The sequence below is a fragment of the Nothobranchius furzeri genome, chromosome 13, assembly GCF_043380555.1.
Source record: "Nothobranchius furzeri strain GRZ-AD chromosome 13, NfurGRZ-RIMD1, whole genome shotgun sequence".
NCBI lineage: Eukaryota > Metazoa > Chordata > Actinopteri > Cyprinodontiformes > Nothobranchiidae > Nothobranchius > Nothobranchius furzeri.
Window position 1 is genome coordinate 52,053,110 of NC_091753.1, and position 15,590 is coordinate 52,068,699.

The 15,590-nt window shown below is 46.6% G+C and overlaps 1 protein-coding gene across 2 annotated transcripts; it reads left to right on the forward strand.

The window, feature by feature from the left end:
- Positions 1-156: 156 nt before the first annotated feature.
- LOC107383002 (P2Y purinoceptor 13) lies at positions 157-7,855 on the forward strand. 2 transcript variants are annotated; one of them, XM_054742482.2, is made up of 5 exons: positions 157-292; positions 560-618; positions 1,269-1,470; positions 1,566-1,946; positions 7,187-7,855. In XM_054742482.2, the coding sequence occupies exons 3-5, from the start codon at positions 1,288-1,290 to the stop codon at positions 7,658-7,660; spliced, it is 1,038 nt and encodes a 345-aa protein (XP_054598457.1). In that variant the 5' UTR covers positions 157-292; positions 560-618; positions 1,269-1,287; the 3' UTR covers positions 7,661-7,855. The 2 variants fall into 2 exon arrangements, with proteins under 2 accessions (XP_054598457.1, XP_015810883.1); XM_015955397.3 differs by lacking the exon at positions 560-618.
- Positions 7,856-15,590: the final 7,735 nt, after the last annotated feature.

Sequence of the window (15,590 nt, forward strand, 5' to 3'; positions counted from 1 at the left end):
GTACCAGCAAACCACGGCTCTTCTTTCTTTTTGACGATGGGGTAACATGAAGGGAGGTGCAACGTTGAGCAGGAGGTCTCAACATTTGGTCAATTATAAATGCAAGCACCTGCTAATAGACCAGCGGAAGTAAACAGAGGCAGAGGGGCTGGCACAGAGAAGAACAAGCCTCTCTGCAGACAATTGGAACAGGAAGCGAGGAAGGAAAGGGTCTTTCACCCAGAGGAAGGCCGGGCTAACACACAGGGATTGAGGCAAGACAGCCAAACAGTAACTCCAGAGACCACCCATTGTAAGGGCATCACACACACACACACACACACACACACACACACACACACACACACACACACACACACACACACACACACACACACACACACACACACACACACACACACACACACACACACACACACACACAGGGAGAGAGAGGGAAGGAGAGAGAACTTTTACTGGAAACTGAAGTAACATTTAGCATTTTTTCTTTACTTTTTGTTTTTGTTCCACTAAGAAGGAGAAAAGCAAATCGGATATTTCACTTCCTTTTTTCTGTCAGTTCTTTTGCTCTCGTTGTTCTTCCAATGTCCACTGCCAGGGTTAAGAAAGACGAGGAAGGTAAGGCTTTAGCTCTTTTAGATGAATTGACGTTGTTTACATAGCAAACGATGAATATTAGAATGCTACATCGACATAAATATAGGAATGCTAACTTTTACTGGTGCAGTCTGGCTGCTTGTAGCACCTGCTCCTGTCCATGTTACACTCTATGTAAAAACAGAACACCTGTGAGACAGGTAAATTAAAAAAAACCTGTCATTTATTAAGTGGTTTTGATTTAAAATTTCCTAAAATCTAATCAGGACGTGGTTTTTAGTGAATCGTCTTCGTGACAGATAAAAACTTTGTTCTTCTTTCCTTCTCTTACTTCTTGAAAGTTTCTCCTCAATCACAGAGAATTTTTCTGGTGAAGAAGCTGACTCACTCTGAGTGCTAAAATATCGTGCATGATCTTGCAAAACTGCAAAAGATCGCATGCGACCACTAGACCAGACATTTGTGACACAATCAACGTGTCACAAAAGGAAGGTTTATAAAAAACGTGACTGCCAGTAGAGGATTCGCTGTGTGCTTTGATGTTGGGTTTGATATTGGTTGTGATCACGCCTTCATAGAGTTGTGTTTTAACACCTATTTCCTAAATATGTCTTATTTATTTGATCTATCTCCATCTATTAATCCACAATGATCTTTTAATATATCTAAAGGTCCACTGAACATCAGACAATGAACAGCATGCTGAGCAACACCTCCTCCGGTTGTTCTAGAGACTCGAGTGTGACAGGAGTGGTCTTCCCCATCCTATACAGCATTCTGTGTTTGGTCGCCCTGATTTTGAACTCCCTTGCTGCGTGGATCTTCTTCAAAATCCCCAGCACCTCAACATTTGTGGTTTTTCTAAAAAATGTGGTAAGAAACTAAATAAAGTTCTTGCAAAGAAAATCCTGCAAACACGGCAAAGCAAGAGGGCAGCGACGATAAGACGGACTTGTTTTTACCAACAGGTGGTGGCTGATTTGCTGATGACCCTGACTATCCCTGTGAAAATGCTGAGTGATGCAGGAGTGGGGCTGCAGGTCTTTTACTGCAGATACTCTGGCGTGCTTTTCTACACCACCATGTACATTAGCATCTTGCTGCTGGGCCTCATCAGCCTGGACCGCTACCTGAAGATCGTCAGGCCCTTCGGGAGGTCCTCTCTGCAGCGGGTTCGTGTCGGCCAGGTGATCAGTGCAGCTGTTTGGGTCATAATGTTGAGTCTGTCTCTGCCCAACGTCATCCTCAGTAATAAGCCACCTAAAATCACAAGAGGCAGACTCGAGTGCAAGTCCATGAAGGGCAACGCTGGAATGCTGTGGCACGAGGGATTGAACTACTTCTGTCAGGTGGGTATTCCCAAAGAAATAGTCAAGACATTTTGGTAAATGTGCTTCATTCAGAAAAACAAAACTATGTTGAGAACGTTATTCTATTTAATTAAAGGTAAGCTTCACTGAGAAACCTATTTGTTCATTTTGAAAAACGACTGTGAATTTCACGCATGCAAAACGTGAAAGTAGTCTTCAACCCCCTATTTCCTGCATTAGACACCAAGAGAAAAAAATATGGGGGAACTCTCGTGTCAGAAAAAATCAGACAGTTATAAGTAACACTATAAAATGTGCATTCATGTGGTCACCCATCTTCACTTGCAACTGAGAAAAGCTGTGATGATTATGCATCCAGGAGAGTGTGCCGCGTGTGCGGTGCTCGACCAGAGGAGGCAGGGCTTTCTCGGTCTGGGCCCTCAAATTATGGAACCACCTTCCATTAGAGATCAGACTAGCACCCTCTCTGCCAGTTTTCAAGAGCAGGTTGAAGACCCATTTTTACACCATGGCTTTTGCCTTTTAACTAATATCTTTATTGCTTTAATCCATTTTGTTTTATATTAGTCACTACATAGTTGTTGTTGTTTTACTGTTTTATATCTTTGTTGTGTGTACAGCGCTTTGGCTCAATCTCTCATTGATGAAAAGCGCTTTATAAATAAAGATGATGGTGACGAGAGAGCCGAGCACGGCTAGTTGAAGCTAACCTTTTATAATAGCAACTCCACAACATGGCGAACCCCCGTTTGGGCTTGTGTTGTTTGTAGACATAAAACATCAGTGTTGCAGAAAAAATGAGGCGGCAGAATGAAGCCGAGTTCACACTGGAGGCATCAGCAGTGCAGAGGGGCAGCGGAATGTCGCCGCATCGAATAGAATCCATTACAGTCAGTGGGGTTGATCAGAAAAACCAGAAGAATAAGAAGAATCAGAAGAACCAGAAGAACCAGAAGAATCAGAAAAACCAGAAGAGCCAGAAGAATCAGAAGAATCAGAAGAATTAGAAGAACCTGAAAAATCAGAAGCGGGGCGGCGTCAGGCCCGGCTACTTGGGCTCAAGCCCCGAATGTTTTATGAAAAGACTTGTGCGTGTTACATGTGTGTGTGTGTGTGCGCGCACGTGGACACGTGCATGTGTGTTAAGCCCTGGATCTTCTTCAGTCCTAAATCCGCCCCTGATCAGAAGAACCAGAAGAATCAGAAGAACCAGAAGAATCAGGAGAACCAAAAGAATCAGAAGAACCAGAAGAATCAGAAGAACCAGAAGAATCAGAAGAACCAGAAGAACCAGAGAATCAGAAGAATCAGAAGAATCAGAAGAACCAGAAGAACCAGAAGAATCTGAAGAATCTGAAGAATCAGAAGAACCAGAATGATCAGAAGAACCAGAAGAATCAAGAGAAGCAAAATAATCCGAAGAACCAGAAGAATCAGAAGAACCAGAAGAGCCAGAAGAATCAGGAGAACCAGAAGAACAAGAATGATCAGAAGAACCAGAAGAGCCAGAAGAATCAGAAGAATCATAAGAACCAGAAGAATCTGAAGAATCAGAAGAATCATAAGAACCAGAAGAATCAGGAGAACCAGAAGAACCAGAATGATCAGAAGAACCAGAAGAATCAGAAGAACCAGAAGAATCAAAAGAATCAGAAGAATCAGAAGGACTTTATTGCCTTATGTGCGAGAAATCACAACATTAGGAAATTGCTGCGGTACTTGGTGCAAAAAGAAAGGTTAAAAAAAAGAGATAAGCTAATTTAGGAAGTAAGAATATAATCGTGATAAAATAATAATATAAAGTGGCAACAATTAGACGAATGGCTATGTATTACCCTCTGTAGTCGTGGTGGTGCTGCTGCTAGTGGTTTTGTGAGTATGGACTCTAGTGGCTTGTGGTCCGATTCAATGGTCCCGTGTCGACCGTACATGTACTCGTGGAACCGCTTGCAGCCAAAGAGAACAGCATACAGCTCTTTTTCTATTTGGGCATAGTTCCGCTCAGTGCTGTTAAGTGATTTGGATGCGTAGGCAACTGGCCTGCCATCCTGCAGCATCACAGCACCAAGGCCACTTTGAGATGCGTCGACCTGGAGTCGTAGCGCTTTCTTGGGGTTGAAGAAGGAGAGGACTGGGCCTGGTTCTCTAGTGAGCAGCTCCTTCATTTGTTGAAAGGATCTGTCATGGTTCTTGTCCCATACAAACTCACTGTCCTGCTTTAACAGCTGACGGAGAGACGCGTTTATCTCTGACAGGTGTGGGGCAAATCTTGCTAAATAATTAACCATATGTCCAGTGTGTTGTTTTATGCTGTGTTGTGTCGGGGCAGGAGCCTCACTGCTGAGGACAAAAACAGGATCAACAAAATGATCAGGAAATCTGGCTCAGTGGTTGGGCAACGCTTGGACTCATTTGACATGATCATCGACAAATGGATGAAGAGTAAACTTAAGACAGTTATGACTCTGGAGGATCACCCCCTTCACCACATTTTTAAGGATCTCGGGAGCTCTTTCAGTGGGCAAATGTTAATGCCCCGGTGCTCCACTGAACGTTTTAGGAACTCTTTTATTCCTGCTGCAGTGCGTTTTTACAATGACCATTTCGTATGATTGTATATTTGATATTTTTATATTTTATCAGGACCAGTGAATGTTTTATTGTGTGGATGTGCATGTTGTGTTTACTTGTCCAAGGCAATTCAATTTCCCCCTTGGGGATTAATAAAGACAACCTTGAACCTTGAACCTTGAACCACCCCCAGCACTGTTTCCAGTTCTGCCCTGTTCTGTGGGGGCGCCATGTCTTGGACTGCTTTTACTTTTTGTGGGTCTAGTTTAAGTCCTTCGTGTGATAATGTGTGACCAAAGTCACTGACCTCTTTGATGCAGATGGTGCACTTGTCGGGGTTCAGTTTTACACCTCTCTCCCTGCTGCGCTCCAGCATGGCCCTCAAGTTATCGTCATGCTCCTGTTTGGTTGCTCCGAAAACCAACACATCGTCCACAATGGCTGCCACACCCCTCAGGCCCACGTAGGTCTCATCCACGCGTCGTTGGAACTCATCCTGGGCTGAGATTATGCCAAAAGGCAGCCTGAGGAAGCGGTACCTGCCAAACACAGTATTAAATGTGGTTAACAGAGAAGATTTGTGGCTTAGCTTAATGGCCCAGTAGCCCGATCTGGCGTCCAAGACACTGAAATACTTGGCCCCGGCAAGTTTTGTGGTGACATCCTCCAAGGTGGGTAGAGGGTAATGGGGTCTTTGTTTAGCCTTGTTGAGGGTTCTGGGGTCCAGACATACTCTGAGTGCCTGTTTTGGGTTTCTCCACAACAACAAGTGCATTCACCCAGTCCGTAGGATCTGTCACCTTGCATATGATTCGATTCCTTTCCATGCTGTCAAGCTCGTCTTTGAGTCGGGCTCGCAGAGCGATGGGAATTCGACGAGGTGGGCTGACTGTGGGTGCGACTTCTGGGTTTACATGGAAACTGCATTCACCAGGAAATTCTCCTATCCCTTTGAACACGTCAGCATACTCGTCTAGTATTGCCTGCGAACTGTTGGTTGTCTTGTCTCTTTCCTCCGTCACTGCCATCATGATCCTGACCAGATTTAGGTCACGGCAAGCTTTCATTGCTAATACAGGTGGGGCGCTTGTGTTGACAACGGGGAATTCCAACGTGCGAGTTTTGTCTTTGTGTTCGCATTTTAGCTGGCATTTTCCTTCCACACTGAGTGAGTGTCCATCGTAATCTGTGAGCTTGTGCGTGACAGGCTTCAGCGTCACATGTGGGAAGAGCGTCTGGAACACGTTGGCTGGAATTGTGTTTGCTTGTGCCCCAGTGTCGACTTTGAACGTCACTGTCTGTGGGGGAAAACCAAGTTGCATGTCAGCAAATGCTTGCTCATCGTTTCTTCCTTCATTTTCTATTGTGATGCTATCCATGTAGAGACAGTCTTGCTCCTCAGGTGGGCTTTTGCCTGCGAAGGGAATTTTGACCTGCATGCTCTTGCAAAATGGTTCATTTTCTTGCATTTTGCACATTGCCTTCCTTTTGCTGGGCAGGTGTCTTTATTATTGTGTTGTCCGGCACAATAGCTGCACGTTTTCAGTGTTACTTTAGCGTGTTCCTTTGATTTCACGCTTCTTGTTTGATGTTCTTGTCTGTGTGGATTCCTGCCGATAGCATGCACAGTTTCCTGTCCCCTCGAGTGGCCCATAGATTTTAGCTGCTGCTTTGCTAGCTCGTGTGATCGTGCTATATCTATAGCTTTCTCAAGCGTGAGCTCTGCGCCTTGGCTGAGAAGCTTTTCTCGGACGTGTGGCGAGTTAGTGGCGGATACGATGCGGTCCCTGACCATTTCATCTGTATTTGGGTACCCACAGTCTTTAGCAAGCAGTTTCAGTTCTGTAATAAACTGTTCAAACACCTCATTTTCACCCTGCATCTTTTCATGGAACTTATATCTGGCGTAGATTGGGTTCGCTTTCGGTGTGATGTAATCGGTGTACTTATCGTAGTACGTCTGAAGCCTTCGGGAGTCGTCTGCGGTGAGCGTCCACGTGTTGTAGACGTCCCGTCCTTTCTCACCCACCCATAGAAGAAGGTAGCTGCATTTGTCTGCCTCCTCCTTCCCCCGTAGAAAACCAGCGAACATTAGCTCGGTGTGCCGCTTTAAAAGCCGCCATGCCTCGGGCAGGTTGCTAGAGACCCAATCCATGCGCGGTGTGGGAACGCCGTAAGCCTCCATGTCTGCGCTGTCCGACGGCGAGGGGTTGCGTATATAACCGCTACTCTGACACCATGTATCATCCTCTCTGGATACCAAGCTTATTATTAAATGCACGCACACACCGATCTTTGTCCCAATTCCACTTTATTTCCTCATTCCTCCTTACAGCTTCTTCCTCGCTGGTTTCACCACCTTGCAACAACACAGCACCCTCTAGTGGCTGGTGCGAACATAGGTCAAGATGTTACAGGCTACAAGACAGCTTAGGTACGAATAAGTTCAGACCACAGCAGATTTATTGAAATAACGAGTGTAAGACTCCTTTAAAATATCTGTTTATCTAAATTTTTTTAGTCTTCATGCTCAGTTTTCACTGATCAATTTCTTAGACTTTTTAGATGCTTGTTAATATCCTCGGTTAAACTATATGTAGCATGTTTCACAACTATGCCATTCATTTGATAAACGGACTCACAATAAGATTCGGCATTGCTTCATGTTTGTTTGTGTTTGTTCCTAGGTCATATTCTGGGGCGTGTTTGCCTTGATGGCGGTGTGCTACACTTTCATCAGCAAGAAGGTTTATGAGTCATACAAAGCATCTAAGAGCAGGTCGCAGGCTGCCAGCAGGAAAACCAAAGCGAAGGTCTTTGTGGTTGTGGGGGTGTTTTTCGTCTGCTTCGCCCCTTTTCACTTTACACGTGTCCCGTACACCCTGTCTCAAACTCGCAACATCAACTACTGTCAGACAAAGCAAGCACGATACGTTGCCAAGGAAGCCACGCTATGGCTGTCGGCCGCCAATATATGTCTCGACCCGCTTATTTACATCTTTTTGTGCAAGGTGTTTAGGAGAAGACTGATGACCACATTCAACAAAACACCTACAGAGTCTTCAGTAGCGACTTCAACACAACTGGAGATGACACAGTTAGACCACAACACCAGACTGTCGCACAATGACAAAATCACTAATTCAGACATTTCAGGATGAAACTTTGAAACGCTGTTTATTGTACTGAAATGAGGCCATTTGTCATTATGTCCAAAGTCCTACAATGAACTTAAGAGTCAGCAGAGTGGGCAGTTCTGTTTAAACACAAAAACGCATCACATGTTTAGAGGATGACATTTGTTTCTGATCTGGGCACTTCTGCACAGTGTTTGCTTACTCATTCGAAACATTTCCTAGCTGTCATTTTCTGCTTCCTGCCATCTAATCTTGTTCCAACTGCACTTTCCTTTTGCTCAAGTGTAAAAATACTGATATGACAAAATTTCCCATGATTATTATTATTAATTCTCCAGAAAGTGAATGATTTGGAAATGCAATGAAACGCAGTAGTTTAGATGAAATAAATTTTTTATATCTATTTTTTATTGTGATATTATTAGTGTTGGGGTTATTAGGAGCGAACAATTCGTAAGCGTTAACTTACTTTTGGATTCTTCAATAAATTCTGTAAATATGTAAATATTTACTGATTTATTAATTAATTAAGATATTCTTAGATATACGGGGCACCATTCCCTTTTTTCCGGGGAAAAATTGAATCCAAAACTCTTATCAGTCTTTCTTGAAGTTCGTAGAATCCTTGGAGCAGAGACTTCTCTTCGACACAACAAAGCTACTGGACACAAAAATCTGAATTTTATAACATTTAATTAACAATTTGTCAAATGAATAAACAGTGGAATAGATGAATAATAACCGTGTGATATGATTGAAGATGGATGTGTTTGCATGTGATGGAGGATGTATGAATGGGGTCCTTTGTTCTCACAAAGGAGTAGTGTGTATGTGTGTGTGTGTGTGTGTGTGTGTGTGTGTGTGTATGGATTCAAAATGGAGTCTTGAATACAAGATGGCTGACCCCTTTGTCTGGCTAAAGTGTGGGTGGCAACTTGCACTTTAACTTCCAAAGCACTTAGAATCAGTAGTAACTTAACCTTAAATCACTCAAAACATTTCAAAAGATCATGAAACAACACAAAAGATTAATCACAAATTAATATCTTTTAGTTTCAGCCTGGCCATGACAGAAACCATTTTAAGATACCAAACAATGATCAATAAGCAGTTTATTCTTCAAAATGACCCGACGGACGTGTTTGGGACGAAAGAGGAAAACACGAAGCTACTTTTTAAGCAATAGACGCGGTTTATTGCTTATTTGAGACTATAGAGGAAACGGGAGAAGAAAAGGAGAGAAAAAAATGAGTTTCCTGATCACCAAAGCAGCAAGGCGTCCCCCGCTGTTATGACTTGACGGTTCTCCGTTTTTCTCCGCAGTTTCCGGCGTCATCCGTCGGTTTGATGCTTTCTCCGTTGTTTGGCGTTCACGAGTGTTTCTCCACGGGCTGGACAGAGACAGCAAAGTTTCTTTCTGTGCTGAGTTATAACTTACAGCGTTTCTGAGAGCTGGATGGAGTTGTTGTTTCCCTCCGCAGTTCTGTGTCCTCAAACATCAGCTGGAGGGGAGCAGAAACGAGCAGATCTGATGGGCTTGCAGTTTAGTTTCCAGCAGTTCCGTGGCTCAACTTGGCTCTTAGAGCTTCCGCGTGCTCAAAGAAGTCGGAGCGTTCGACAAGCGTGTCCTAACCGCCAGGTATCCTGGGCAAAAGAACGAGGTTTCTTTGTCTCTGCTGAAGATTTATGGTCTTAGTTCGCGGGAAAAGTCCACGGCTTCCCGCACATGCGCAGAACGTGTTTCTGGTACTAGGCGGTGACGTCATCACAATGCTTCCGTGTGCAAAGCATCATGGGAAATGAAGTTTCTTGGCGCTGATGTGATTATTTGCTTTTCAGAGCAATTTAAGCACAGTCATTTTGGAGAAAATCACTGCATAGTAATTTCCTCATGAGGTCAGACCCTCAACATTCCCCCTTTTGGTTTCGGGGATCGCGCCCAAAGCTCGATCGTCGGAAGCACATATGGGTTTGTTCCTCATGAACGTAGGTCGACTTGATTGTCGGAAGCACAGGTGGGTTTGTCCCTTAGGACGTTGGTCTCCTTGGACGCCTTTGTCTTTGGTCTTTGTCTTGGATCCTGGCGCCTTTGGTCTTTGATCCTGGTCAGGCACAAAGAGGATAGGAAACGGGATAGTCCCCAACGCGCATAACGAGAAGAAGCCACTCACGCAGGTGGTACGCAATGATGATGTCGTCCATGCGAGAGGTAGTAGTGTAGAAGGAGGAAGGTCGGTGGGCGGTTAACTCCACGAGTGGACACAAAGGCATCTCACCGCCGGCCATACAGTTCAGTTTATGGAGCACGCGGTGATGTACGAGGTCCATAGTTCGCAAACGCGCATTGACCTATGTGGTCCCAAGATTCCCCCCTTTTTGGTCCAAAGGGTGGATCAGGACAGTCTTTGGGCTAAAACAAGGACCATAAAACTAAGAGGTACTACAATGTGCTGGTGCGTCAGACAGAGTCATTGACAGACTGAGCTGGGCCGGCACATAACCACTAGTTAATATGTGACCAAGTAAGAAACAAAAATACAGAAAACCCAAAAAAAAAAACATGTAACATATAACATCCAAGAAAATTCATAGCAACCTTGAGGTCTCATAAAATACATTCTTAGGTCATACATTCAGTGTGTAGCTTATAAAGAATGTGACATAATGCAACACTCAGATAAATATGTGAGGTAGACTAAAATGAGAACTACTCTTAGGGTTACAAAATAATAAAAAAAACGTTGCTCACCCCCTTTAGACAGGTGTGGTACATTAACGCTTGGAGTCTCCCCGAATGCGGTTACGAGGCACACCGTAGGTGAGCAAGTGCATCTTATCTTGGAGTTTATTAACACGCCTGTAGGCGGAATAAGCTATCACGGCCGTGATGAGCCATTCCATCCCCAGGGCGACCAATGTGCAGATTAAAGTCGTATAATCTGTGTCAATGTAGCGTCTTGGGCGTCAAAGTAAGTTCACGCGGGTTTTGTGTGAACTCAGCAAATTTGGTTCCTTCAATCAGTAATTGTTGGTCAATTTCTAAATCGATGGTAAAGTTATAACCCTGGAAAGCGTCCATGATCTCAATCTCCGAATCATGCTGTTCGAGGTTGAGGTGATGGAGTGTCAGGTTTCTAGTTCAAAGTGGAAATGCCTACCGTCCTTTCAAATACCAATGTTCAGCATCGACTTAAACCTATAGATGTGAGGTGTCACAATTATGGGAACATGTAACAGGAAACCGAGTTCTAATTTTCTGCATCAACGTGAATGGGAATTGCACTACCTAGGCTGTACGCTAGGTGGATTTGTGAAAGGTGCACAGTAGAGGGGTAGCAGCTGTCAAGCTAACTTTGAGCAGGTCCAGTGGTACCAAGTACGGGGAAATACGACTTTCAACCAAGCTGTCCAGCGTGGAACTTACTTCCCTGAGCAGGTCCTGCATCAAATCTCTCACCACTCGTGTGTACACAATATCCTGATGTATGGTTTCAGACAAAGTCTTGATTGCACGTAGAGATTCATTAATCAGAGCCTAGTATAAGTACCAGAGTACTCTGTAAGGTTTTAGTAGGTACATCCTGTTAGCGGTCTAGGAAGGAGTTTCTCTTGGTTAGTGAAAGTGACGGCGGGGGGGGGCCTGGTTCTTTGTCGGTTAGTACATGTTAGTGGGTTAAACGTGCACTTTCCCCCCCTTTCCATTTCCATGCATAGAACTATGTCGAGACTACGTCTACCTCCTGCGGGGAGTCTGGTCTCTGTACCCGCGGGGATGGTTTGACGTAGGGTTTGATTTGGTTTGCATGTGCCCATTTGTAGACAGGCTCCTGTCTCGCTTTGGTGATGCGTAACCTGTATGCAACTGGAGAGAGTTTTGCCACGATCTCAAATGGTCCTGACCAGCAGGGCAGGAACTTCTTAGCTTTGCGTGCCGGTTGGGCGAACCGAAAGTAGAATACTTTGTCACCCACCTCGTATTCGCGGCTGGTTGTCTTTTGGTCGTAGTAGGCCTTAGCGCCTTCTACGTTGGTCTCCAGTTTCTTCTGAGCGTGCGCGAACGTAGCTCTGAGGTGTGTTTTCAAGTCTGCCACATACTGATGAGCGGTATAGGCAGTGGCAACACTGACATCCTCTGGGTGATACAGGAGGTGCAGTGGTAGAGTCATCAGTCTGCCGGTCATCATCTCAAAGGGCGTAACCCCCGTGGATCGCTGTGGAGTGGACCGTATGGCCATCAGGACCAGAGGGAGCTTGACGTCCCAGTCCTTCCCAGTGGAGCAGACGTACTTTTTGAGCATAGAGACGACCGTGCGGTTCATCCGTTCGACCTGTCCGGATGACTGTGGGTGATAGGGGAGGTGGAATCTCACTTCCACTCCCAGAAGTTCAAACAGGGACGTCATTACACTGGATGTGAAATGAGTTCCCCGGTCAGAGTCAATGCAGAGTGGAAGTCCCCATCGACTGAAAACGTGGTTAATCAGCAGTACAGCGGTTGTGACGGCTGTATCGTTTGGCGCTGGAAGGCACTCCACCCACTTCGTGAAACTGCAAGTTACAGTTAGCATATATTTGTTTCCTCTTGCCGATTTGGGAACCGGTCCAACCCAGTCGATCTGCAGGTGGGACCAAGGGAAGGTTATTCCCCTGCGTTGCAGTGGTGCTCTAGCAAGCGGCTGGGAGGGTTGAAACTGGGCACAGATGAGGCAGCCTTGGACATAGCTGTGTACGTCCTTGGACATCGACGGCCAATATGCTACTTCTGTCAGTGACGCGAGGGTAGCTTTTGCTCCGCGGTGACCTCCAACCGGAGTGTCGTGGGCGTAGGCAAGCATCACTCCTCTGTGGTCGAGTGGAACAACCCAGCGCGGCGGGCTGTGATCGTCACGCATGTAAACTAACAAATCGTTTTGTAGTTTCAGGTGCGTGAGTTGACGATGCAGGGTTACCAAATCTCGGCTTGCGCCAGTAGGTGGTGACGGTTGTTTAGACATCGGGCCCTTTTGGAGAAGCTCGCGGATGAGCTTCAGGTCAGGATCTTGTTCCTGCATGGTGACTAGGTCCGCGTCCTGTGGTTTTCTGCCTAGAAACACGGGTACCCCAATGTTCTGAGGTTCGTCTGCCTGTTTAGCATGGCGACGAGTAATCGCACAGACCTCGTGAACGGCCTTGGGAGGAAGCCACTCGTCTTTGAATTCCCAACAGGTTCCCTGGTCAGCACCGAGCTTAGCAAGGCGGTCAGCTTCGTCATTACCATCTTTCTCTGGACCTAGGGTCCTGGAGTGACCTTTGACCTTTTTCCAGTAGACCATTATGCCTTTCTCAGTGGTGAGCAGATCACACGCTAGGAATAACTCCGAGTGTTTCACGTCTCTGTTCCTGGCGTTTTTCATGTGGTTCTCCTTCCACATGGGGAAGTGAGAGATGAAGCTGTGTCTAGCGTAGTTTGAATCTGAGCAAAGGACGATTTGAGTGATGTCCAAGGCTGCCGCCTGCTGGAGGGTTATCAACACTGCAGCAATTTCGGCGTACTGACTAGACTTTTGGCCCAACCGGTAGTGATTTGGTTGCTTAGTGTCACAGTCCACCCAAACGACTCCAACCCCGGCACGGAGCTGGCCTTCGTGAAGGTAGGCGCATCCATCAGTGTAAACTTTCGGAAGCCCTTGGCAAACATTCTCATCAAAGTAGCGATGATTGGATGCGGTTGGGTAGACTGCGGCAGGTGTGTCCAGGGGGCCCATGACGGAGTCAGAGTCACAGTGCTGGCAGCCTGCTAGCCCTTGTCCTAGCGCTAGCTTGGTGTTCTGACCATACTTGACCTCAATGTTGTATCCTTGGAGCACCATCATCCACGTCGCAATGCGGCTGTTTGACACTCTTCCTTCGCGCAGACGCTGGCTGTTTAGGAAGGTGACAGGCTGATGACACGTTTCAATGATCACTTTCTGTCCACCGATGTAACTACGAAAGTGTTCGACGGCCCAGACTGTAGAGAGGAGAGCTCTCTCGCAGTCTGAGAACTGGAGTTCCACCTTGCTCAGAGGCTTGCTGGCGTATGCCACAACTCTCATGTCCTGATCGTGTTTCTGCTTCAAAGCAGCGCTCAGGCAGTGAGAGGAGAAAGTAGCCTCTATGTAGAACTCTTTATCCTTGTCTGGGTAAGCCAGACAGGGTGCGGACGCCAACTTCTGTTTTAGGAACTGGAAGGAGAGTTCTTGGGGTCTGTCCCACACGAAAGGTGTGTCGTTCCGAAGCAGCTCAGTGAGGGGCCTCGCTGTTTCAGCGTACTCCTCAATGAACTGTCTGGAGTAGTTGCAGACTCCGAGGAAGCTCCTGAGTTCAGTCAGATTAGCTGGGGCTTTGATGTCCTGAATGGCTCTAATGCGTCCCGCTTGGGGCTCGACTCCATTAGGGCCAACCAGCAGTCCAACATACTCCACTTTGGTTCGACACCACTGTCCCTTGAGAATCGCCAATTTAGCTCCGGCGTCAGCGAGCTGTTGCAGCACGTGACGGAGTTCGGCCAGGTGCTCCTCGAAGGTTCGACTCCTCATCAAGATGTCATCGACATATATGAGGTTCCCTCTGGAAGCAGCATCTGACATGGCTTTGTGGAGGAAGATGTTGAACTCGGCAGGTGAGTTAGAGTAGCCAAAGGGGCAGCGGTTCCAAGTATATTGGCGATTTCCAAAGGAGAAAGCTAGTTTATACTGGTCCGCCGGCTCAACCTTCATGGTCCAGAAGCCGTTGGCTACGTCAACCGTAGAGAAGAAACGAGCATCTCTGACTCTGGCTAGCTCTTGATCTAAATGGATCATAGGCCATCTGGAGAGAGGTACTTGTTTGTTCAGTGCACGATAGTCTATGGTGAGACGCCATTTCCCAGTCGGTTTCAGAACCGGCCAGATGGGAGAGTTGTAAGTGGAGTTACACTCTCTGATGATGTTTTTCTCCTTCAGCTGATCGAGGATCTCCTGGATCGACTCATAAGCAGCGAGGGGAATCTTGTACTGACGTACAAAAGTAGGAGGGGCATTCGGGTTCGTTGGAATGCGAACCGTGTGCAGGTTTGTGAGTCCACAGTCCAGGGAGTCCCTGGATAAGACGGACTGAAACTCATAGAACAGGCTTCTAAGCTCTGCTCTCTGCTCCTCTGACTCCAGCGCATCCGCTTTGTCAAGCTGCTGGCTGACTTCGGCCTCGAAGCCGTCATAAGGTTCAGAGGAGGAGGGTCTCTGGTGTTCCGGGCTTTCAACCGGTGACTCAGAGGGTTGAGTATTTATTGCAAAAACCGTTAGACACTGACCGCCGTCAGTATCTAAGGTTGCACTGCAAATGGGTTCCTCAGGAAGGGCTTCATGCCGCTTGATGGTAATCATTTGTGAAGGGAAAGTACTGAATGTGTCTACACCAACCTGTCTGTCGTTCAAGAACAACGGAAGTTGTCCGATCACGGGGACTGAAAGTTCGAAGTCATGGAATGAGCTATCTATCAGCATGCCCAAGGGCTTTCCTGCCGGCATGTGGATAGGACTCCGGGTCGGATTTTCGACCAACAAGTACGCAGAACGATTGTTCAGCTCCAAGAGTGGCGTGCCACAGACGGCTAAGTTGAGCTCCAAGAAGTGTGGTGATGGCTGGAAGAAGGCCTGTGTGCCTGGCAGCTTCTGATGCTTCATCAGAGTCAGACGAACAGGCACTCCTTTGACCAGTGGGGGCAGAACCGTGCTGGCCTCAACCACTGCACGGCAGGCCTGTGGAATGGTCTGACCGGACAGCAAGTGTTCAGGGCCTTCTGAGCCAGGCTCAGAGGATGGTGTGGCCCGGGCCCAAAGGACTTGATTGCAAGTGTCCAGCTGGGCACCGAGTCGAACCAGCAGATCTGCTCCAATGAGTGCAGGTGGATCAAGCTGTGGTATGATGCTGAATGTATGTGTGAGCTGTCTTGCTC